We start from the raw sequence: 22,680 nt of genomic DNA, 5'->3' as shown, positions 1-22,680 counted from the left end.
CGTGATGTTGCTCACTGGTCTAGTTCTGAGGATTTTTGTTTTCTTTATGTTGAGGTACAATCCATACTGAAGGCTGTGGTCTTTGATGTTCATCAGTGCTTCAAGTCCTCTTCTCTTTCAGCAAGAAAGGTTGTATCATCTGCATAACACAGGTTGTTAATGAGCCTTCCTCCAATCCTGATGCCGTTTTTCTTCATATAGTCCAGCTTCTCAGATTGTTTGCTCAGCATACAGATTGAATAAATATAGTGAAAGGATACAGCCCTGATGTACACCATTTCTGATTTTAAATCACGAAGTATCCCCTCGTTCTGTATGAACGACTGCCTCTTGGTCTATGAACAGGTTCCTCATGAGCACGGCCTCTTCGGAATCCAGCCTGAATTTCTGGCTGCTCCCTGTCGATGTACTGTTGCATTAATTTTTGAGTGATCTTCAGCAAAATTTTACTTGTGTGTGATATTAATGATATTGTTGGATAATTTCCACATTCAGTTGGATCACCTTTCTTGGGAATGGATTTCTTCCATTTGGTTGGCCAGGTAGCTGTCTTCCAATTTTTTCTTTTGCATTGAGAAGTGAGTGCTTCCAGCTTGGCATCCATTCTTTGGTATTCTTTCAATTCCTGGAGCCTTGTTTTTGACCAATGCCATAAAGATTATGGAAACCCTATGAGGCAGTTCCACTCTGCCCCCTGGGGTCGCTATGAATAGGAATCAACTTGATGGCACCTAACAACAACATAACAACAAAGTGTACATATTTTATACTCAGAGAATTGCTCAGAGCCTATTTACCCTTAATTTACATAAAGATTCTGATAGGTTTATGCATCTGGTTTTCAAGACAAGAGAAAAATGATCAAGACCTTGAATGAGTAGGGGACACTGGGGAATCTTTTGGTTTGGAGGTGGTGGCATATAGAAGCACTTCCCCCTTCTTCTTCTGGAATTAACCCAAAGGAACAAGAAGAGTGAGAAACAAAAATGGATCCATCATTAACAAAAGCAGGCGACAGCTAACATTTCAAGCCACAATATAGGCAGGGGAGACAACAGATGTACAGGAGGAAGCAGGGCAAGAGCCCAGGCAACCGCAGAACTTGAAAAAGCTGACGAAGGACACTCTTATGAGGTAAGGGTACACCCAGGAGGACAAACTGCATGTTATAGATTGAACTGTGCCTCCCCAAAATATGTATTGTAAATCCTAACCCCTATACATGTGGAAAGGAAACCCTGGTGGCGTAGTGGTTATTCAACGGCAGTGGGTTTTATACATGTGGAAAAGGAGCCCTAGTGGTGCAGTGGTTAGGTGCTTATCTGCTAACCGGAAGTTGGTAGTTTGAATCCATCAGCAGCTCCACTGGAGAAAGATGTGGCAGTCTGCTTCTGTAAAGATTACAGCCTTGGAAACCCTGTGGGGCAGTTCACTGTGTCCTATAGGGTCTCTGTGTCGGAATCTACTGGATGGCAACAGTTTTTTTTTTTTTTTAAAATACCTGTGGATGTAATGCCATCTGGGAATAGGGTTTTCTTTGCTATGTTAATGAGGCTGTTTCAGTGTGGGTGCATTTTCAGCCAATCACTTTTGAGATATAAAAAGAGCTGATTGGGCAGAGAAGGAAGCACAAACAGAGGGAAGACCGCCAAGGAACCAGGAACATAAGCTGAAGAGACAAGGATATTCCCCTAGAACCGACAGAGAGAGAAAGCCTTCCCCTAGAGCCAACACCCTGAATTAGAACTTCTAGCCTCCTAAACTGTGAGAAAATAAATTTCTGTTCATTAAAGCCACCCACCTGTGGCTGGTTAGCAGCAGTAGCTAACTAAGACACAGGTAAGCTAACACAGTGAACCAGAAACTTGAAAGACGGAAGAAGAATTGATGCATTTGAATTATGGTGTTGGCAAAGAATACTGAATATGGACTGCCAGAAGAACGAACAGATCTGTCTTGGAAGAAATACAGCCAGAATGCTCTTTGGAAGCAAGGATGGGGAGACTTTGTCTCACATACTTTGGACATGTTATCAGGAGAGACCAGTCCCTGGAGAAGGATGTCACGCTTGGTGGAGTATTGGGTTAGCAAAAATGAGAAAGACCCTCAACATGATGGATTGACACAGTGGCTGTAACAATGGGCTCAAGCATAGCAACGATTGTGAACATGGTGCAGGACTGGGTAGTGTTTTGTTCTGTTGTACATAGGGTAGCTATGAGTCCGAACTGACTCAACAGCACCTAACGACAACAACACAGTGAACCAGAAACTCAAAGCCTAGACAGAAATAAAATGGTGTGAGGAGTTCCTGAAGCTTAGATCCTGGGGAATTAGGTCTTAACTGTTCACTGGTGCTCTCCTCCCCCAACTCCATCCCTCCCTTCGTTCTTCTCCTCCTTCCTTCTCTAAATGAAAGTTGTGCCTCTCCTCCTGCCTGTAATTATTTCTCTACTCTCCCTCCCATCACTTCTTGCTTTCTCAGTGCGATCAGTCTATCACCCCCGCCATCTTTAATCTCATCTGGATCCTCCCTCTCAGCATTTAACCATCTTCCATCTTAAAAACCCCTCTTGACCCTAATTTACCCTAGGTTGTCATCCCAATTGAAATCGACTTGACGACAACGACGACAACAACAACCATCTCATATCTTTTCACCTCCATCTTATCCTCAGTCACTGACATTTGGCTTCTTTCCACCACTTGACCGAACTGTCCTGGCCTACATCCGCATGACGTCAACCTCACTAAATCTAATGGGTACATTTTAGTCCTTTTTTGGCTTGCTCATGTAGTGGCTTTAAACACTGTGAACCACTCCTTCTTTCTAGAGACACTTTCTTCTTTTGGGTAGAATGACACCAGATTTTCCTGGATTTCCTCTCTCCTGTCTGATGGTGTTTTATTCTTTTTTGTTGTCTACCTCAAATGCTTGAGCTTAAATTTTTTTTTTTTTTTTAATGTTTATGCCCACTGCTCTGCTTATTCTAAATATTTTCCCTGAGTCATCCCATCCAATCCTACAGCTTCAGTGACCAGATGCACGCCACCAGGACCAATGGCCATCTAATTTGTGGGGCCCAGGACAAAATGAAAATGTGGGATTCCTTGTTCAAAAATGATTAAGAATTTCAGGAGAGGTTTGGGGCACTTTGGAGCAAAGGGCCCTGTGTGACCACACGGATTGAACACCCTGGAAGTCAGTCTTGCCTGCCACTGACTCTAAATTTATGCCTTCATCCCAGGCCTCTTGAGATTCAGAACTATATCTCAACCTCTAAGTCACCAAGTCCAAAACCTCATACTTGTCTTTTCCCTCAAACGTGTTCTTCCTTCACTCAGGAAACGGGCTACTCTGTTCCTTCAGCTACTGAAGCCAGAACCTGAGAGTCAGACTATGCTTTCCCTCTCTCAGGCTCTTTCTTATCCTACCAAGGCCCATCAAGTCTACCTTTGAGTATCTCCAACCATGTCTCAAGTCCAACCATGTCTCCCGCCCCACTGCCACCATCGCCTGGCCACAGTTGGCTGACCACTCCACTGGACATCTGCCACCCTGAAATGCCTTCCTGTTGCCTGCTCTTTTCCAATCTAGACTCCACTTTCCCATCCAGAATAAGTGTTCAAAACTCTAAATCTGATAACCTTGCTCCCTGCTTACAGTTCTCCAAACGCTTCTCACTGCCTCTAAGTTGAAGTCCAAGTGCCCTCCAGGGCCTCGCGAGGCCCTCTGTGATCTGGCCGACTCCCTCCCAGGCCTCATCTTTTGCCCTGTTGTGTTCTCATACGCCTGTGCTCTCTTGCTTCCGAGCCCTCCCAGACATCATTTTCTGAGTCTGGAAGATCTCCCCTCATCTCGTTCTCTGGACTCATCCTTCAGGGCCCTCTCCAGGGCAGCACTTCCTCCCTCCAGACTGGGTGAGCACCCCCTGCTGGGCTCTCCCAGAAGGCTCCTGTCCACTTACCTGTGATGACCTGACTGCCTCTTTTCCCTCTTCATACAGAAACTGTCTCACCATCTGCTCTATCCCCAGCAGCTGGTCCAGTTCTGACACAGGGCAGACGTTTAAGAAGGATTGTTGACTGAGTGAAGGACTCACTTGTTGAAGTGTTCCAGGAAGATGAGGCTGGTGGAGGTGCCGATGATGGTGGTCAGGCCCCCGATGGTCGCAGCATAGGAGATGCTCAGGGACAGGCACTTGCAGATCATTTGGTCGTGCTGGGATCTGTATTTTCTGCTGAGTTCCTGGTTCCTGGGGTTGCAGGTCGAGACCAGTGGCTTTTCCTACCAAAGGAAAACCAGCAAGTCTCTGCAATCCAGCCTGACTCTCTGGTATACCCAGCCTGAGAAGCAGGAGGGAGCATGGGACAGTGGTATCAAAAGACAAATCCCAATCCCAGTTCTACCATTTACCAATCTGGGCATACCTCCCAGCCTCAGTTTCTTCTGTAAAATGGGGAAATAATGTTTTCCTTGCTGGATTGTTATGAAGAACAAATGAAGCAACAGTAGGCTGCTCCATTGATTGTTTTTACTTTTTTTATCTTACCTGTTTTCTTTTTATTGTGATAAAAGTATACATAAAAAGGCGTGTCCCAGTTCAGCAGTTTTAACACATACAATTACCTTCCTCATGTTGTGCAACCACCCGCCACTAGATGGTTCTAGATTGTTCTACCACCATTAACAGAAGTTCAGTGTCCTCTAAACTAAGACTCCCCTTTTCCCTCCCACCTAACCCTGATAGCCACTAATAAACTTTGGTCTCCATCCATTTGACTGTTTCATACAAGTAGTATCATATGATATTTGCCCTTTTGTGACCGGCTTATTTTACTCAGCATAATGTTTCCAAGTTTCATCCATGTTGTAGCATGTATCAGGATTTCATTCGCCTTTATGGCTGTGTAATAGTCCATTGGAAACCCTGGTGGCGTAGTGGTTAAGTGCTACAGCTGCTAACCAAAAGGCTGGCAGTTCAAATCCACCAGGTGCTCCTTGGAAACTCAATGGGCCAGCTCTACTCTGTCCTGTGGGGTTGCTATGAGTTGGAATTGACTTGACGGCAATGGGTTTGGTTTTGTTTTTTTTTTTAATAGTCCATTGTGTGTATACAGTATTTTTACACAAATAATGCATGCCTTCTATGTCTGTTTGCCAACTTTGCAAAATACCCTGTGAGGTATTTCATAAGCACTGATATATTTTTTTACGTTGCTGTAAAAAAATTAGCATAGTGTGCTTATGAAAATACCTTGTGAGGGGAGGGCATGAATGGCAAACAAATGTAGATGGCACTTGTTATTTTTGTAAAAATACAGTATGCCATGTTTTGTTTATCCATTCATCTGTCAGTGGACATTTAGGCTGTTTCCACCTTTTGGCTATTGTGAACAGTGCTGCAGTGAACACTGGTGTACAACCATTGAATCTTCACGAGGCTAGGGGAGGCCTGGCACAGAGGTCAGTGGGCTGGGCCAGAGGAATACCATGGGGAAGAGGCTACCTCGCCACATTTCTCAAAGCCCTTCCCCTCTGCCCCATCATCTTAGGAAGGCCAAAGTAAGCAGAGGCTGGACCCTTCCTAACCTCCCTGAATAGCTGGAAGAGATCCATAGATCCTCTGGTCCAGTGGCTTTCCATGATCCTATCTTCTTATGAAATTTTACGTGGAACCCCAATATACAAAACACAAATGCAGCATTTAATCGGCACACGTCTACTTTATAACTGGAAGTATATCATGGTGGTTAACTGCACGTACTCAGGGAGACTTGGATTTGAATTAAGGTGCCCCCCCACAACTAGTTCAGAGGCCTGGGACACATGATTTCACCTCTGCCTCATCTGCAAAATGGAGCTCAAAGTCACTAGCTCATTGAGTCAAGGGAAGACTAAAGAGAAAATGCTTAGCATAGTGCTTGGAACATAGTAAGTTTTTAATAAATGATGACATTCAAGTGATGGTGGATATTAAACCGTTAAGACTGGATGAGCCAAAAATTTAAGTCAAGAGATATAAGGGACAGCTGCAATCTTCTACCAGCCTCAACATCCACTTTATTCATGAATTTTTTGTCTCACTGGTACCAAACCTGCTGCCATCAAGTCAGTTCTGACTCACGGTGATCCCATGTGTTGCAGAGCAGAACTGCTGTGTTCCATAGGATCTTCAATGGCCAATTTTTTGGAAGTAGATCACCAGGCTTTTCTTCTGAGGTGCTTCTGGGTGGACTCAAACCTCCAACCTTTTGGTTAGCAGCTAAGCATGTTAATCTGTTGCACCACCCAGGGGCTCTTTCCTTATTTGCACAGTAGTTGTCCTACAGTCTCAGCATCCCTGAAGCACCTTTGAAGGATAGTTTGAAAACTCTGAACTAGACCATTCCTCGGCTTTTACTGTTGAAGAAACTGGGGCTCAGCAGGTGGAAGTGACATGCTGACGCCTACAGTGAGTTAGCTGTTTAATCTCCAGGGCCCACGCAGCCCGGACGTGTATGTGGCTAAGGAGGGCCCAGTTACACCTCCCTTAGCCAGGCCTGACACCCTCCCCACTTCAACACCAGGCCCTTGGGAAGCTCAAGGCCTCTCACGCAGGAGGCAGGAGACAGGGTCCGACATGCAGTTCTGTTACCTGGGAAGAGTGCTGCTTCTTGCCCTGGGGGTTTGCTGTTTGGATGGGGTTGGCAATCGCGGGCACACCGTTCAGGTTCTGTGGGAACAAAGTCCACCATCACATGATCAGGCAGAGGATGTGGTGGGCCCGGCACCTGGAGAAGTGCCATCAACCATCCGAGGGGCACCGCATGCCTCAGCCCTGTGGGCATCAGAGACTAGCAGCCAGGGAGGGACAGCATGGACGGGGGAGCCCACCCGCCTGCGCCATTTTCACATGTTCCCCACAGCTGGTGGAAGGGACTTTTAAAACCTGGCAGAACATGGTTCTGTCCTTATAGGAGAGCCTGACCGTTTGGGGCTTCATTAGCTAAGGAAGAACCCTTTATTTTTCTTTAAAATGGAAAAAAAAAATTCTCACCACAACAAACAAACAGGGGCCACAGTTTTATGGGCCTTTTTTACCTCTCCTGAAGAGGTGGAAAACTAGTTTTGGGGTAGGGCTGAGAGTGAGTTGCGGTGTACAGGTGAACTTTGCTTTTCCCTCAAATGTGTTCCCTTTAATGTTAAAACTTTTTGTCAGTGGAATCCCCACTGAGAGGAATCCTAGGGCTGAGTCTACGGGTCTTGTCCATCTGGATACGCGAGCGTTGAGTTCACAGGAAAGAAGCTTCACCTGTGCTCTTTGGGCTGAGCCCGGCACTCAGGCTGGGGCTGGGGACACCCAGGCTCTTGGGATGGGAGCCTGGTGCCCCTCACGGTGCAGACCCTGTGTTGGGAGCCCCTCTGCTTTGAGGCCCAGCTGCCGGGATCTCCATCCTGAGTTATCTAGAAGGCCCTTCAAGCAGTCCCAAAGCCCAGAAAAAGCCCGAGGCCCTACCTTGTTCTGTATCAGTGAAGTGAGGTGGGCCTTGGAGGTGCTGGAAGGAAGCAGAGGAGACAGGAAATGGTGGAGCAGCTTCCTGAGATTCGGCCTTCATGAATTCCCCCCGCATGTCAAATTCTTAACGTAGAAGTGATTTAACTTTTCTAGACTCCTGTTTTCTGGCCCAGAGAGAAGACTGATTCAGGAAGGACTAGGGGAGACAGGGGCTGTCTCCTCAGGGCAGAGGCAACACTCTCCTCTGAAGTGACACTAGCACTTTCATATCACGGGGTGCTGGGCACCTAAACGTGGGCCTTTGTCCTACCTCTGTTTACAGGACAGGAAGAGGTAGAGTCAGGGATACGGGATGGAAAACAGGAGCTCTCTTTGGCTGAGGGGCCTGGGCCTACCACCTTCTTAAAGGAAGAGAAGCGTGGGAAGTGCTTCTCTCAGGAGACCTGAGGAGGGAAGGCCCGACTGTACAAGGTGAAAGGCAAGTGAGAACGAGGAAACAGGAGAGAATTTCTGATTAGCAGCTGTACCTCAGGGGGTGACAGACAACTGCCCCCACCACCGATTGGCCCCCAACCTTTGCCTTGAGAACAAAGGAAGACAAGAATTTGACTACCAGCATTACTAACAATAAATGCTCAATGAGTGTTTCCTGTTTGTCTCAGTCCTGACGAGAGTGGGTGTGAGGAGCCACATGTTCTGAAGACAAATGAGAGGGGTTAGACTTGAAGTCCTGTGGCCTTCACCTCCAACCCCAGACTTTACCAGGGAGGCATAAGGAGCTAATGGAGCTCAGAGGGAAAGGTTCCTTGGAGGAAGTTCTTAGCCTGGGAGAAGACTGCTGTGATGTTTCTCTTCCCCAAACCCCTCAGACTGTGTGGGAAGACCACCATCCTCACACATAGCAAATGGCCCCAGTGCCTACCAGCATGAAGGGTGGTGATAGCACTCTAGGGAGAACTCAAGCCGCTTGCTTTGGAGTTTGGGAGCACATAAGGCTGAGAGGCCACCGTGAGGAGAAAAGGCCCATGGCAATGGGAGCAGCCACCTTGGAAGGGCCCTCCCAAGAGGCAGAGGCACCCCCAGCACAAAGGGGCTGTGTGTGTGTGTGTGTGTATGGCGAATCATCTGAGTACAGGACCATTCCAGACAGCATCACCCCGGGAGGCCAGGAGCAATGCTGTCGCCTCAGTGGGGTTCTCCAGAGAACCTTGAAGGTAGGTACCCCAGCAGTGAAGGAGCCATGATCTGAGGAGCCTGACTCAGGGACACCAACCCCAGATTATATTTTTTTGCCCCTTTGACTTTTCTGCACCCTACAGCCTCTGCCCTAACCCTACAGAAGTCAGAAGCAGCAAGTGAGAGGGGAGGGAAAGAAGAGTCCACTCCTTTTCCCACTCACTTCCACCATCTTTTATTCTGCAGGCCTGGGCTGGGGGCAGGGGTGGATAGATGAGGAAGTGGGGAGAAGCACTGGGTAAGAGAGTATGAGTCTAGACTAGGCTGCTGTGTAACTGAAAGCCAGATCATTCTAACACCTGAAAGGAAGCAAGGATGTGGGGAGGAAATCCAATGTGCTTTGCCTGAAGACAGTGGTGAGGAAAAATAATTTCCCGTCAGCCCCACACTGAGGTCAGCCAATTACACATGCTGGCTTCATTGAAAGTGGATCTGTATTTTTTTATGGAAAGGGCAAATTGCAAAATTGAGCTCTATTACAAATCTAACTTTTAAATGTGTAATATTCATTATGGAATACCTTGAAGGCCATATTTTGATATAGATTCTCCAAAAGAAATGGGCAGTTAATGGATCTACCTCATGTGAATACTTGGGTCTGTATATCTCCTCTTCTAGCTGTTCTTTCCATCATCCCATGGCCCTCTCACCAGCTGGCCCCCAAATCTCTGTCACCCAATTTTTCTTTGTCATACCTAACAAGATCATATTCTATAAGACCATATCTAATATCTATAAAATGCTTCCTGATTCGCCAGTAACCTCTATTGAGTGAGCATTTCTTGATGAATGGATTAAACATGTTATTTTCCTAAGAAGGACATCAATTTTACTCTTAGATTTACAGATAGTTCATATATCCCTCCTCATCATTGCAATATCCTGTGGTTAAGGGAGTCACCCTCAAGATCTTGGCCAGTGCCTCCCAGGTATGGGAAGTAAATAGAGGGAGTGGTGGGGTGGCAAGATGGAGAGCTTGGTCCATCCATCTGAAAGAGCTGTTTATGGGCTTGGGTGCCATCTTTCCTGACCTCCCCAGTGGACCCAGAGAGACTCTGTCTGGAAGAGGGACAGTCATACTCACTCTTCATTGACAAAGATGAGTTCCAGAGATGGCTGGCTGTTGTTTTCATCCAGACCTACAGTAGCAAAGGGAAGCCGGAAGTGAGATAGGGCGGCTGAAGGTGACACTGAGTCAGAGAGACATTCTGGGGCTCAGGGCTGGCGGTGAATGGGAAACCGTGCGTGAAGACTCCCGCTGAGGGCTTGCCAGATGACCACTCCCCTCCCCTCCACTCTGAAGGTGAACACAGACAGGCCCTAGGGTTTTGTTGTAACCCTTGAGCACTGGTGGTTGCTGAAAAATGAGGGCAGGTGGAAAAGCTGGGAATGAGAATCCCAAGGAGGTTCTGAGTTACAGGGCTGGTATGGGAAAGAGATAAGTGGGAAGATGAGGGGACAGGGGCACTGGTGAGGGGCTGTGGGCAGGAGCCCACATGGGAGGGAACAGCAGGAGGGCCTGGAGGAGGGTGGAGAGCAGAGGGCGGATGGACGCGGCAGACAGTACTGATGGGCTCCGCTTCCTCGGCGCTGGCGCTCCCGGCCACGAGCTGCTCCTCCTCAGTGCCTGCCAGCTCCTGCAGCACAGCCTCCACGATGGGCATCACCATGGCGGTGGTGGAGGTGTTGGACAGCCACATGGACAGTAGCGTGGTGCAGCACATGAAGCAGAGCAGCAGCCTGGGGCAGAGGGCCAGGCAGGCCGTGAGAGGGGAGCTCCCTGGGCTTGGGGGACCCTGGACCTCCCCGAGGTCTTCTACAAGCTGTTAGTGGGTCGACCTCATACGGGTGTCTGGTCTGCACTGCTCCTTTTCCAGCTGCTTCTTACCACCACTGGCCCTCCCACCAACTGTCCCCCAAGTCCCTCCCTGTCACCTGGTTCTTCTTTGCTATAACTAAGACCACCTGTAAGATCTATAAAGTACTTTGTGGGTCTCTGAGAATCTCCAGTAACATCTATGTGCAAGCATTTTCTCAGTATTATCCATATATCCATTTTCCAGTATTGTCACAAAAACTGTGATGTAACTACATTCCGAGGTCATAGACCGCACCTTCCACCTAGCTCCTCTCACTGGCGGGGGAGATGGGAGCCCTCCAGCCCTGGTGCCATTTCATCCCCATTAGTAGGAAACAGCCTATTGTGTGTGTGTCCCACTGTGGGCCAGGACTACTGCCCCATGGCCTACTGGAAGCTGGGGGGATGGAGGACCACCGCCCTATGGCTGGCTGGAAGCCAACGGGGTGGGGGGCGCAGTGCCCCATGGCCTGCTAGAAGCCAGGGGGTGGGGGATCACCACCCTGTGGCCCACTGGAAGCTAGGGGGTGGAAGACCACTATTCTCATGTCCCACCGAAATGGAAAACCACCACTTTGTGGCTGGATGGAGGCCAGGGGAATGGGGGACTACTGCCCTGTGCCTGCTGGAAGTCGGGAGGATGGAAGACCACTGCCCTGTGTCGTAAAGGAAGCTGGGGATGGAAGACCACCATACCCGTGGCCCACGGAATCCGAGGGGGATGGCACCCCAGGTGTGACTTACATGCCCGGCTTGGCCCCGGCCATGATGACCATGCGCAGAGCAATGCGCTTGTGCAGGTTCCACTTCTCCACGGCGGCCGCCACGCAGATGACGCCCACCAGCAGCAGCGTTGTGTTCTTGAAGTACTCGGCCGCCACCTGCGGAGGCCAGGGCAACGTCAGCCACCCCCGGGGCCACCCCAGCACCTCGGGGTGTGGGCCTTGCCCAGGAACCCCTCCTTAACCAGAGGGGCTAGCTGAGGGGAAGAAGGGAGGCTGTGATTCCTAAGACTCAGCAGACCAGAGCGCCTGCAGGACAGGCACCGCGCTAGGTGCTGTGCAAAGATTGCTTTGCTTAGGCCAACCAAAAACCCTGAAAGCCAGGTAGTCGTCTTCTCCCGTTTTTTGAACATAAAAACACTTTGTATTTAACTATGATATGAATATGATTTTAAAGAATAAACACATGCTTGTAATTTTACATTAATCCTTAAAAATTATTAAAACAACCCTGGGCTTGTCCCCGAATCTCCATTTTTAATGTCTCTTTTTCTTTGATGCCTTAGAAAATTGTTTTCATTTTTATTGGAAAATTAATACATGCTCATTTAACTGTAGAAAACTTCAAAATATAGAAAAATGTAAAGAAGAAATTAACCTTAATCCTACTTTGCTTTTTCTTTTACTGTTGTTAATATTTTGGTATATTTTTTTCAAGTCTCTTTTTCTGTGTCTCTATAGATGCTTAATTGCATTCATACAGTATGTACAGCTTTATATCCTGTTGTTTTTTTTTTAGCTTAACATTGTGCCCTGATCATTTTCTTATGAGACCAAAATTTATGGGGAAAATTCATGTTAATGGTAGCAGAGTGTGTCATCATATGGATGTATCAGAATTTATTTGGCCATTTCCCTTTTGTTGAATATTTACGTTTATTCCTTTTTTTTTTATTACTATAAATGGTGCAAAGAATAATTTTCTGCATAAATCTTTATCCTTATATAAATGTGATTACTTCCTTAGGACAGAGTTCTTGAAGATGTCAACTTACCTTAAATCTTTTTTTTTCTTGAAATAGTTACAAATAATTTTAAAATTACAAAAAATTACAAAAATGAATAGCATAAGGAACACCCATACACTCGCTATGTACGTAATTCTTTTTCTGAATCATTTGAGGGACAGTTACAGGTATCACAGCCCTTTATCCCTAAATACTTCAGTATGTATTTCTTAAGAATAGGGATTTTTCTCTTACATAACCACAGTAATCAACATTTTTTAAGAACGAGGAAATTCAGACATAGGCCTGTTAACAAGACGTTAGGTCTGTGTTTAGGGTCCACAGGCCAAGTCCTCTGTGGCTCTTCTTTCTTGGAATATTCTTCTCTTATCTCTGCCTGTACATTCCAATCAGACTTCTAAGCCCCAGTTCAGGCCTGGTGTCCTCCAGAAAACCTTTCTGTGACTCTAGCCACTGAGTTCTGGAACATTCCTTGTGGGTACTATTAATCTGTACTTCACAGGGCACTTGGGACAATGCTTGGACTGCTATATATTTATTCATATTTTTATGTGTGCCTGTCTTGTTTCTCAACCAAATTTTATGCTGCTAAAGGCCAAGGATCATGTCTTACACTTCTTTCTGTAATTCTTTGATTGCTTCATATGCATTCAAAAGCTGGACGATGAATAAGGAAGGCTGAAGAAGAATGTATTTAAATTATGGTGTTGGTGAAGAATACTGAATATATTATGGACTTCCGGAAGAAAGAACAAATCTGTCTTGAAAGAAGTACAGTCAGAATGCTCCTTAGAAGGGAAGATGGTGAGAGACTTCATCTTACGTACTATGGACATGTTATCAAGAGGGATCTATCCCTGGAGAATGACATTATACTTGGTAAAGTAGAGGGTCATTGAAAAAGAGGAAGACCCTCAAGGAGACGGACTGACACAGTGGCTACAACAGTGGGCTCAAACAGAGTAGCAATAGTGAAGATGGCACAGGACCACTTTGAGTTGGAACCAACTCAATGGCACCCAACAACAACAACAACGTAACTCCTAGCACCTAGTAGAGTAAAGTGCAAAAATACATACTCAATAAATATTTGTCACATACACAAGAATCGTTCCCATCCAAAGGAGCCAGGACAGAAAGTAAGAAGAAATAATATAGAAAAGTTTTATTTTTAATCTGAAAACCTCAAAGAGAGAAAAGAAGAACATTTTTAGCTGCAGGAAAAAATAAAAGTTGAACAGGAAGGGAAATGTAAATGTAGTAACATCCTTGGCATGTGAAGTATAGATATTTGTGTAATCATACTAATGTTCAACTTTGACTATGGAATTCATAAAAACTGTGATATAGCTATTGTCATGGATTGAATTATGTTCCCCCCCAAAATATGTGTATCAATATGACTGGGCCCATGATTCCCAATATTGTGTGACTTTCCTGTATGTTGTAAACCCTGCCTCTATGATGTCAGTGAGGGAGGATGGACGGCAGTTGTGTTAGTGACCCAGGACTCAACCTACAGGATTGGATTGTGTCTTGAGGCAATCTCTTTTGAGATATAAAAGAGTGAAGTAAGCAGAGAGATAGGGGGACCTCATACCACCAAGAAAGAAGCACCGGGAGCAGACTGTGTCCTTTGGAACCAGGGTTCCTGTGCAGAAAAGCTCCTAGGCCAGGGGAAGATTGACAGAAGAACCTTCCTCCAGAGCTGACAGAGAGAGAAAAACTTCCCCTGGAGCTGATACCCTGAATTTGGACTTCTAGCCTACTAGACTGTGAGAAAATAAATTTATCTTTGTTAAAGACATCCACTTGTGGTATTTCTGTTATAGCAGCACTAGATGACTAAGACAGCTATTTCGAGAGGCTAGAAGGAGGGGAAATGAGGAACGTCAGGGAACAAAATCCTCATCTGCTTCCATAGGAAGTCAATCGATCATGTCTGAAAGTGATGACTCAGGAAACAAAATCACACAGAAATATGGAGCTCAATACTAGAAGAAGCAGTTGACCAAGTTAAAGTTATTAACTCTGGGGAGTGGGGCTGTGGTCAGGGTGGAGTGGGGAGGGGTGGGGAAGGAGAGAGCTGTTTTTCATTGTAAGCTTTTCAGTATTATTTGATTTTTTAGACTCTGCATGTAGTATTTCAGTAACATAAAGGCCAAAATCAAAGCTCCATTTCCCCCTTCTCATTTTGCCCCGTGGTAGTTTCTTTGTGTCCAGTGGACTAGGTTTGTGGAGGACTCCTGTCCCCTCTGTGACACTATCCTGGAGGAGCCCTGTGCTTCTGGTTAACTTACTACTTGTCCTCAAGCCCATCCCTAAGCTGTCAACGGTCTCTAAACCCTCCTGAGGGCAGAGAAGGACCCTGCCCTGGACAGATCCTCTAGGCAGGACATCGGGAAGGCCTCTGAGCAGGGTCTCTGGGTGGGGATACTGATTTTCCTCCATCTACAGAGGAGGAGGGGAGGAGCAGGAGTCCCTGGGTGGGGCAAACAGTTAATGCCCTTAACTGAACGCTGGAGGTTTGAGTCCACCCACAGGTGGACTTGGATCTACTTCCAAAAAATTAGTACTGAAAACCCTATGGGGCACAGTTCCACTCTGACACACATGAGGTCACCATGAGTCAAAACTGACAACAACTAGTGCGTGGAGCCCTGGTCGTGCAGTGGTTAAGAGCTTGGCTGCTAACCAAAAGGTCAACAGTTTGAATCCACCAGCTGCTCTTGGAAACCCTATGAGGTAGTTCTACTCTGTCCTGTAGTGTTAAAACGATTCGACAACAATGGGTTTGTTTTTTTGTTTGTTTAGTGGATCGAGGAGGGAGAACTCACAGAAGACATGAGACATGGTGGCTCTGGGTGGTGAACCCTCCACTGGCCCAAGGTTACTCTTTCTAGGGGGACAGACAGCATCTTCGTTTTCTGCCTCTTTGGGACCTGCCACTCTAGACACCCAGCTGATCTGCGGTGACCTTTTAGGGGGCTCGGTGTCTAACAGACAGGTGGCATTGCCTTCTCTGGGTCCCACCCAAAGGGAAAGGAAGGAGAGCCAATGCTAAGACAGCACCTTCTGAGAGCCTACTTTCTGCATTCTGTGCTCACGTTCTCACTGGAACCTTTCCGAGGTCACAGAGTAAGACATAGAGTCAGGATTCCATTCCAGTCCATCTGACTCCAGACCGGTGCATGTCCTACCAGACAACAAGGCCTCACGCTGAGTGACACTATGGTGGTACCAGGGTGGTCAGCTGGAGGCCGAGCATCTGATCCTATTGCAGGGGCATTTTCTTGGTCCCCTCCACTGGCACCGGCTGCGGGAGGGGGCTTCAACCAAACCTGCCCACGTTTCTTGTTTTCATTCATAGCCACAGTCCTGACACTGGCCCTGAGGACCCAGCCAGGGAATTGCAGCCCCTGCTTGGCCTCAGCGGGGTCCTGGCTTTGTGCTGTTTCTGCATTTGGTGTTTGGTGGGTGTCATGGATTGAACTGTGTCCCCCAAATGTGTGTCAACTTGTATAGTCCATGATTCCCAGGACTATTTTGTCATGTGATATGATTTTCCTATGTGTTGTGAATCCTGCTTCTATGATGTTAATGAGGTGAGATTAGTGGCTGTTACGTTAATGAGGCAGGACTCAATCTACAAGTTTAGGTTGTGTTTTAAGTCCATCGCTTTTGCAATATAAAAGAGAGAAGCGAGGAAAGAGACAGGGGACCTCATACCACCAAGAAAGAAGAGCCAGGAGAACAGCATGTCCTTTGGACCTGGTGCCCCTGCACTGAGAAGCAGCTTGACCAGGGAAGATTGATGACAAGGTCCTTCCTCCAGAGCCGACAGAGACAGAAAGGCTTCCTCTGGAGTTGGCACCCTGAAATCTGGACTTCTAGCCTACTAAGACTGTGAAAGAATAAATTTCTCTTTGTTAAATCCATTCGCTTGTGGTAATTTCTGTAATAGCAGCACTAGATGACTAAGCCACAGCCCTCCCTGCCCCCTTGGAAGCAAGGCCATGTGCTTGGGAGACACCACCTGGGGCTGGAGATGTAGCGTGTGGTTAGGAAAGAGGCAGTGCAGTCAAGTGTGGAAAAGTGAGGGCTCTGGAGTCAGGCTGTGTGACTCTGGGCAAGTTACTCAACCTCTCTGGACTCTGGTTTCTCATGTATGGTTATGTGACTCTCCCCCTTAAAATGCTGTTGTAAAGATTAACGGACACAGGCAAACAGCTGGCATGGCCAGGCACACTGAGAACTCTGGCTCCTGGCGGCCCCTCCTGTTACCAAGTGGTCCATATGGAGGCTGGCCTGGTCTGGGGCCATTAGCACACAGAGTGGGTCCAGGCGCCAAGCCAAACCACAAGTCTGCTTGTTCATGTTTATAAAATTAAAATTCCCTTCCCTGATGGTGTTTGTTATGTTTTCTAGCCCATTGATTTTTCTTTTACAATGAAACTTTGGGTATTCAGAAACCCTTAGGGAATGCCAGAGTTCCAGGCTTCTTATGGGTTTATTTTAACCATTTTTTAAATTGTGCTTTACACTTCCTGCCCTTGTTAACAGAGCCCCTGCTTGGCCCTGGCCTCTTGCCCACATATGGGCCATTCTCCCTGACTCAAGGTGCACGGAGTCCCACCTCATCCCTCTTGCCTCCAGCGGCCCCAGGCTGCTGGCCATTCTGAGTCCCCTCGTGTGCATTTTATAGTTTTTCTGTCCTAGGCTCTTGCTGCTTTCTGTTGTCAGCATGCTTGTCACTAGCAGCCCTCCTCCCCACTTTCTAATTTCCAACTCTAATATTCTATGAGTTGGAGAACCAGATAACGAAGCTTGCTAGAACTATGTATAAGGAGAAACGAGATGCTAAATGAGGGCTCCTCCCGGGTGTAGGTGCGTGGATTTGGGGACATCGGCAGGGGTGGTTTTATTGCCTTTTCTGCACTGTGGTTTTTCTCAGGATGTGGAAGCACTGAGCTTGGCGTGTAGAGGTATTTCTGGTCTGTGTTCTAGGAGACATGCGCTCCAAGCAACTGCTTCTAAAAGGTGCAACCAAGTAGAACCCACCTAAGAGCTTGGGCTCAGGGTTCTGACTACCCTCAGCTAGATCCTTGCCCCCTGCAGATTAAAAAAATTAGATGTATGCTATTGGAGTCCCTGGGTGGTACAAATGGTTAGTGAACTCACCTGCTAACCAAAAGGTTGGAGGTTCAAGTCCACCCAGAGGTACCTCAAAAGAAAGGCTTGGCAATCTACTCCCCCCAAATCACCCATTAAAAACCCAGCGGAACACAGTTCTACTCTGACACACATGGGGTCGCCATGAGTCGGAGATGTCTTGACAGCAGCTGGTTTTCATGGCATTAGATGCATTCTTTTTTTTTTTAAGTTTTTTAAAAAGGGGAGAAAGGAGCTTTGTGGCTGTGTTCCTAGAACCTTGAGGAGAGTGGAAGTCTAGGGGTTCCTCCCTCTCAGTGTTCTCTCATGGCGGACATATGACTAGCTCCCAGGTGCCAACCCCACAGAGGGAAAGAGAACAGGCCTGCTCTCTGCAGGGTCTGGAAAACTGGCCCTGGGAGAGGCGTGTTCACACCCCCACAGCCTGAAATCCCACGACTCCCCAGGGGACAGGAATTTTCATTATTTGCATTTTTCAGATGAGGCCTTGGCAGCTTAGAGAGGTAACAGCTGGCTCAGGGTTAGCCAGTGAGGAAAACTGGCCCCAAACTCAGTTCTACCCTACTGCACACCTGGCTCCTGACCTTTCCCACATCCTGGTGGTGGTGGGGCCACTCCTTCTCCTCTGAAGAGACACTGACAGGACGTGGGTGTCTGACCATACCCACTCCCATGACGTGGGTGCCTGGGGGTCCCCAGAGAGGCACAGCCCTATATATCCACTCTCCCGATGTGGGTGCCTGGTGGTCCCCTGAGAGTTGCAGCCAAGAATATCCACTCTTCTGATGTGGGTGCCTGGGGGTCCCTGGAGAGGTGCAGCCCTGTATACACACTCTCCTGATGTGGGTGCCTGGGGGTGCCCTGAGAGGTGCAGCCAAGAATATCCACTCTCCTGATGTGGGTGCCTGGGGATCCCCTGAGAGATGGCAGCCCTGTATATACACTCTCCTGATATCGGTGCCTGGGGGGGTCCCCTGAGAGGTTCAGCCCTGTATATCCACTCTCCTGATGTGGGTGCCTGGGGGTCCCTGGAGAAGTGCAGCCCTCTATATCCACTCTCCTGATGTGGGTGCCTGGGGGCCCCCTGAGAGGTGCAGCCCTGTATACACACTCTCTTGACGTGGGCGCCTGAGGGTCCCCTGAGAGGCGCAGCCCTCTATATACACTCTCCTGATGTGGGTGCCTGGGGTCCCTTGAGAGGTGCAGCCCTGTGTATCCACTTTCCTGATGTGGGCGTCTGGGGGTCCCCTGAGAGAGGTATAGCACAGCAGGGCCCTGCTCCATGGGCCTTCTAATGTGACACATAGAGCCCCTGAGGGCCCAGTGCTGGCCTCTGGCAATGGACCTCGCTTGGGGCTCTCGGGTTCACTGAACACGCAGTAGTGAATTCCTCAGACCCCAGGGCAGTGCCTGGGCTGGCCCCCTCTGCACTCCACGCTGAGTCCCATCAGAGAGGCCAGCACACAACCCCGGTCCACCCTGTGTCCACGCCGGGCAGCCAAGTCCAGCTGGGTCTGGCTCTCGTGTTTCCCTGGGATACTCTTAATCCCCGATTTCCATTCCATTCAAACCACACTCACTTCCTAAGAAACTTCAGGGGCCTCTCTGGGGAGGAGGCGGCCATGAGGCAGAGGGAGGAGTGGCCCCCATTCTCACACCCTGTGGGACTTCCTCTTCTGTCTAGTTTATATGCTGGATCTCCTAAGATTTGGTTTCACCACCCATCTGTCCATTTGTCCTACCCTGGTGACTTGCATGTTGCTGTGATGCTGGAAGCTATGCCACTGGTATTTCAAATACCAGCTGGGTCACCCAGAAGGAGCTTCCAGACTAAGCTGAGGAAGAAAAGCCTGGTGATCTAAAAATTAGCCAGTGAAAACCCTATGGATCACAACAGAATGTAGCACTGGGAGATGATCCCTCTAGGTGGGAAGTCACTCAAAATACACAGTGGCTGCAACAATGGACTTGAGCACACCAACGACAGTGAGATGGCACAGGACCGGGCAACGTTTTGTTCTGTTATAAGCGGTATTGACAAGTCTGACAGCAATTAACAACAAAGATGTGGTTTAAATAAAAGGTTTTGTTGCTTTAAAAAAAGAAAATTCTCTGCAAACCTGCCTTAGAGAGGTGGGAAATGACTCCGATGGGGGCTGACCTGGCCCAGAAGTCGGCCTAGCTGCATGAATGCTGGAGAATTGATTTATAGAGCTGTCCCCCCACCTTCCCAGTCTCTTGGTGACCGTGTGAACTGCCTGGGTGGGAGGAAGCCAAAGTAGGGGCTAGCTCTGAGCTCAGGGGGCTGCTGAGGGTCAGGGAAAGGCTTGATGGGGACAGCTCTTTCTGCAGGAACGTTAGCTTGGCCTCAAAGGCTGCAGGGGCTGTAGGTTCCCAGTTTGGGTCCCAGCATGGTGCTCAGTTCTGGGCTGTGTCTTGGGTGATAGGGCGGCTGTGGGTGGTGGGCAGCCTGGCTTAGGCAGGTGGCCAGGCAGATCGGTGTCTGAGGGCTGCACCGTCACCCCCTAGGCCTGCATGCCGGGGAGGGGGCAGCCTCCATAAGCAAAGGCCAGAAACGCTGAGTGGAAGATAGTAGGTGAAATGCCCCAGCTGAACTAATAAGAAGCAGCTCTGGGCAAGGGTCTGGAGTCCGGGCGTCAGAAAGGCCAGGAGCCAACAGGGAAACGGTCCCTAACATCAGAATCACACGTCACTTAGCTGCAGAGGCTGCTGTGTTATCCCAGCAGAAGCGACCACTACTCCCCTCTGCCCTGGCGGAAGCTAGACTTAGAGCAAGACCTGGCGGAGGCCTTCAGCACAGGGCTGAGATGGCTGGTGAATGAGGGTGTGTGTGTGTGTGTGTGTGTGTGTGAGAGAGAGAGAGGGCACGCGTTCGCAAATGTGTGCATGCATGTGTACGAGTGTACAAGTGTGTGCACAAACGTGTGTGTGTGCATATGTGTGCATGCATATGTTTGTGTGACTGTGTGCCTGCATGCACATGCTTACATACACGTGTATGCTTGTGTGCAGGAGTGTGCTTGTGTGTATATGCGTGAGTGTGAGTGCATGTATGTGCGTATGTGTGCGCGTACGTGTGTGTTGGGGAGGGGGCAGAGCCAGAGGGCAGATGTAAGTGTTACTCGAAGGTCAGAGCTGCTGACCCTCAGGGCTTCCCGAGTAGCTGTCACCAAGCCCCAGCAACCAAACCCTGGTTTTGACTCCACCAGAGAGCTCCTTGGCCCCCACCTCCCTGCAACTTCTCCCGTAAACAGCAAATCTTAGCTAACTTGATGTTTAGGGGTATTGTGCCCTGGCTATAACCTTTGGGAGCAGCCCACTAGAAGGGGTTTAGAGGGCCTTAAACCCAAACCAAACCAGTTGCTGTTAAGTTGATCCTAACTCATGGCGACCCCACATGTGCAGAGTAGAGTAGAGCGGCTCCATGGGATTTTCAAGGCCGTGATCTTTCAGAAGCAGATCTCCAGGCCTGTCTTCTGAGGTGCCTCTGGGTGGGTTGGAACTGACAACCTTTCAGCTAGGAGTCACGTGTTTAACGTTTCCTCCTCGAGAACTTCAAAGGCAGATAAAATGCCAGTAGTGAGAATAACAAGGGAGGCAAAACCAAAGAACAAAAAACAAACCTAAAATATAGGCCCAAGCTCTGTGCTGCAGCAGAGGGGTGTGGGGGCTGGTGCTCACAAGAAGACCACAGATGCCTGAAGTGACAGGGACCTCAGAGTCAATCTCTAACATCCCTGATGTGGTCCTTTGGCCCGAGCTTCTGGGGTCAGACGCGCCATGACCCCACCCGGCCGCCCATTCAGTCTTCTCTCACACCCAGTCCGGACCCCCTTGTGGCCACTTTGACCCTTTGCTTCTGCTTTGATCCTTTGAGCCTGGCATGTTGAGCTACAGAACTCACCCTCCCCTGTAGGTCTTTTCTTCATTCCTCATGTGACTCAGTTTCCAGATTTTGTGACATCCTGGCCGCCCACTTCTGAGTGAGCTCCTCATCCGGAATTTGATTCTCTGGACACACAGGCTCATTAATTCAGCAGGCTTTGATACATACTGCCCAGAGGTTCAGAGTACAAGCTCTAGGGTCATGCATTCCTGGGTTCAAGTCCTGGCTTCAAAACTTAGTAGCTGTATAATCTTTGGTAAGTTTCTTAACCTCTCTGAACTTCAGTTTCCTCCTCTGTATAGTGAAGATGAAGAATAATAGGCGCTTCACACAGGATTAAATGAAACAGTGCATGAAAAGGACCTCCAACTGAGCATATGGTAAACGCTCAAAATCTTGGCAGCCCCTTGGACTACAGATGACTCACAGTGAGACGGTACTGAGCCAAGCGAGAAGGGTCTTTCCATATGAACTGTTGACATTGATCCTTATTAATTTCAGTCCACTGTCTCATCCTGTCAACACTGATTCTGTTACCACATATTAGTCAACCTATCCAGCTAATCTGTGAATCTGCTAACCTGCCTTTTCTATTTTCATCCACGTTCTCCCTCCAGTCCAACACCATTATGTCTGTGATGGTGAATTGTGTGGATCAACTTGCTGGACTACGGGGTTCAGTTGTCCGGTCAAACCCTAGTTCAGCTGTTGCTGTGAAGATGTTTACACATGATTAACATTTACAGTCAGTTGCCTTTAAGTGAGGCAGATTGCTCTCGATAATGAGGGTGAGCTTCATCTAATCAGTTGAAGGCCTTAAAAACAAAAGCTGAGGTTTCCTGGAGAAGAAGGAATTCTACTTACAGTCTGTAACAAAGAAATCCTGCCGGGGTTTCCAGTCTGCCAGTCTTCCCTATAGATTTTAGACTCAAGACAGTAACATCAACTCTTTCCTGAGTTTCTAGCCTGTTGGCCTGACCTACAGATTTCAGACTTGGCTGTTGCCATGATTGTGTGAACCAATTCCTTAAAATCAATCAATCAATCAATGTCTGTCTGCCTGTCTCTCTCTGTCTATATATATATATCCCATAAGTCCTGCTTCTCCGGAGGACCCTGACTGATACAACACTACTCGAGATTCTTCAAGTTCAGCTATCCAGCCAGCACTCAAGTCACTCAATTGTGGTATCACCTAGCTCATATTTGTATCTGGTACATCTGGTGTACCACTTAAATGTACCATTTAAAGGATCAA

The 22,680-nt window shown here is 48.1% G+C and overlaps 1 protein-coding gene across 1 annotated transcript in view; it reads right to left on the bottom strand.

Moving 5' to 3' along the window:
- The window catches only part of SLC13A4 (solute carrier family 13 member 4), a 47,432-nt gene that overhangs the window by 13,085 nt on the left and 11,667 nt on the right, over window positions 1–22,680 (bottom strand). Inside the window, exons 3-8 of the mRNA XM_064289680.1 lie at window positions 11,338–11,474; window positions 10,303–10,475; window positions 9,820–9,874; window positions 7,500–7,539; window positions 6,639–6,716; window positions 4,104–4,288 (exon numbers count right to left, since the gene is read on the bottom strand). Coding sequence (XP_064145750.1) covers window positions 4,104–4,288; window positions 6,639–6,716; window positions 7,500–7,539; window positions 9,820–9,874; window positions 10,303–10,475; window positions 11,338–11,474 — 668 coding nt within the window. The remainder of the gene's footprint in view (window positions 1–4,103; window positions 4,289–6,638; window positions 6,717–7,499; window positions 7,540–9,819; window positions 9,875–10,302; window positions 10,476–11,337; window positions 11,475–22,680) is intronic.

Source organism: Loxodonta africana, chromosome 8, assembly GCF_030014295.1.
Source record: "Loxodonta africana isolate mLoxAfr1 chromosome 8, mLoxAfr1.hap2, whole genome shotgun sequence".
Taxonomy (NCBI): Eukaryota; Metazoa; Chordata; class Mammalia; order Proboscidea; family Elephantidae; genus Loxodonta; species Loxodonta africana.
The sequence above is the reverse complement of the archived record's forward strand: the minus strand, read 5'-3'. Positions and strand labels throughout refer to the sequence as shown.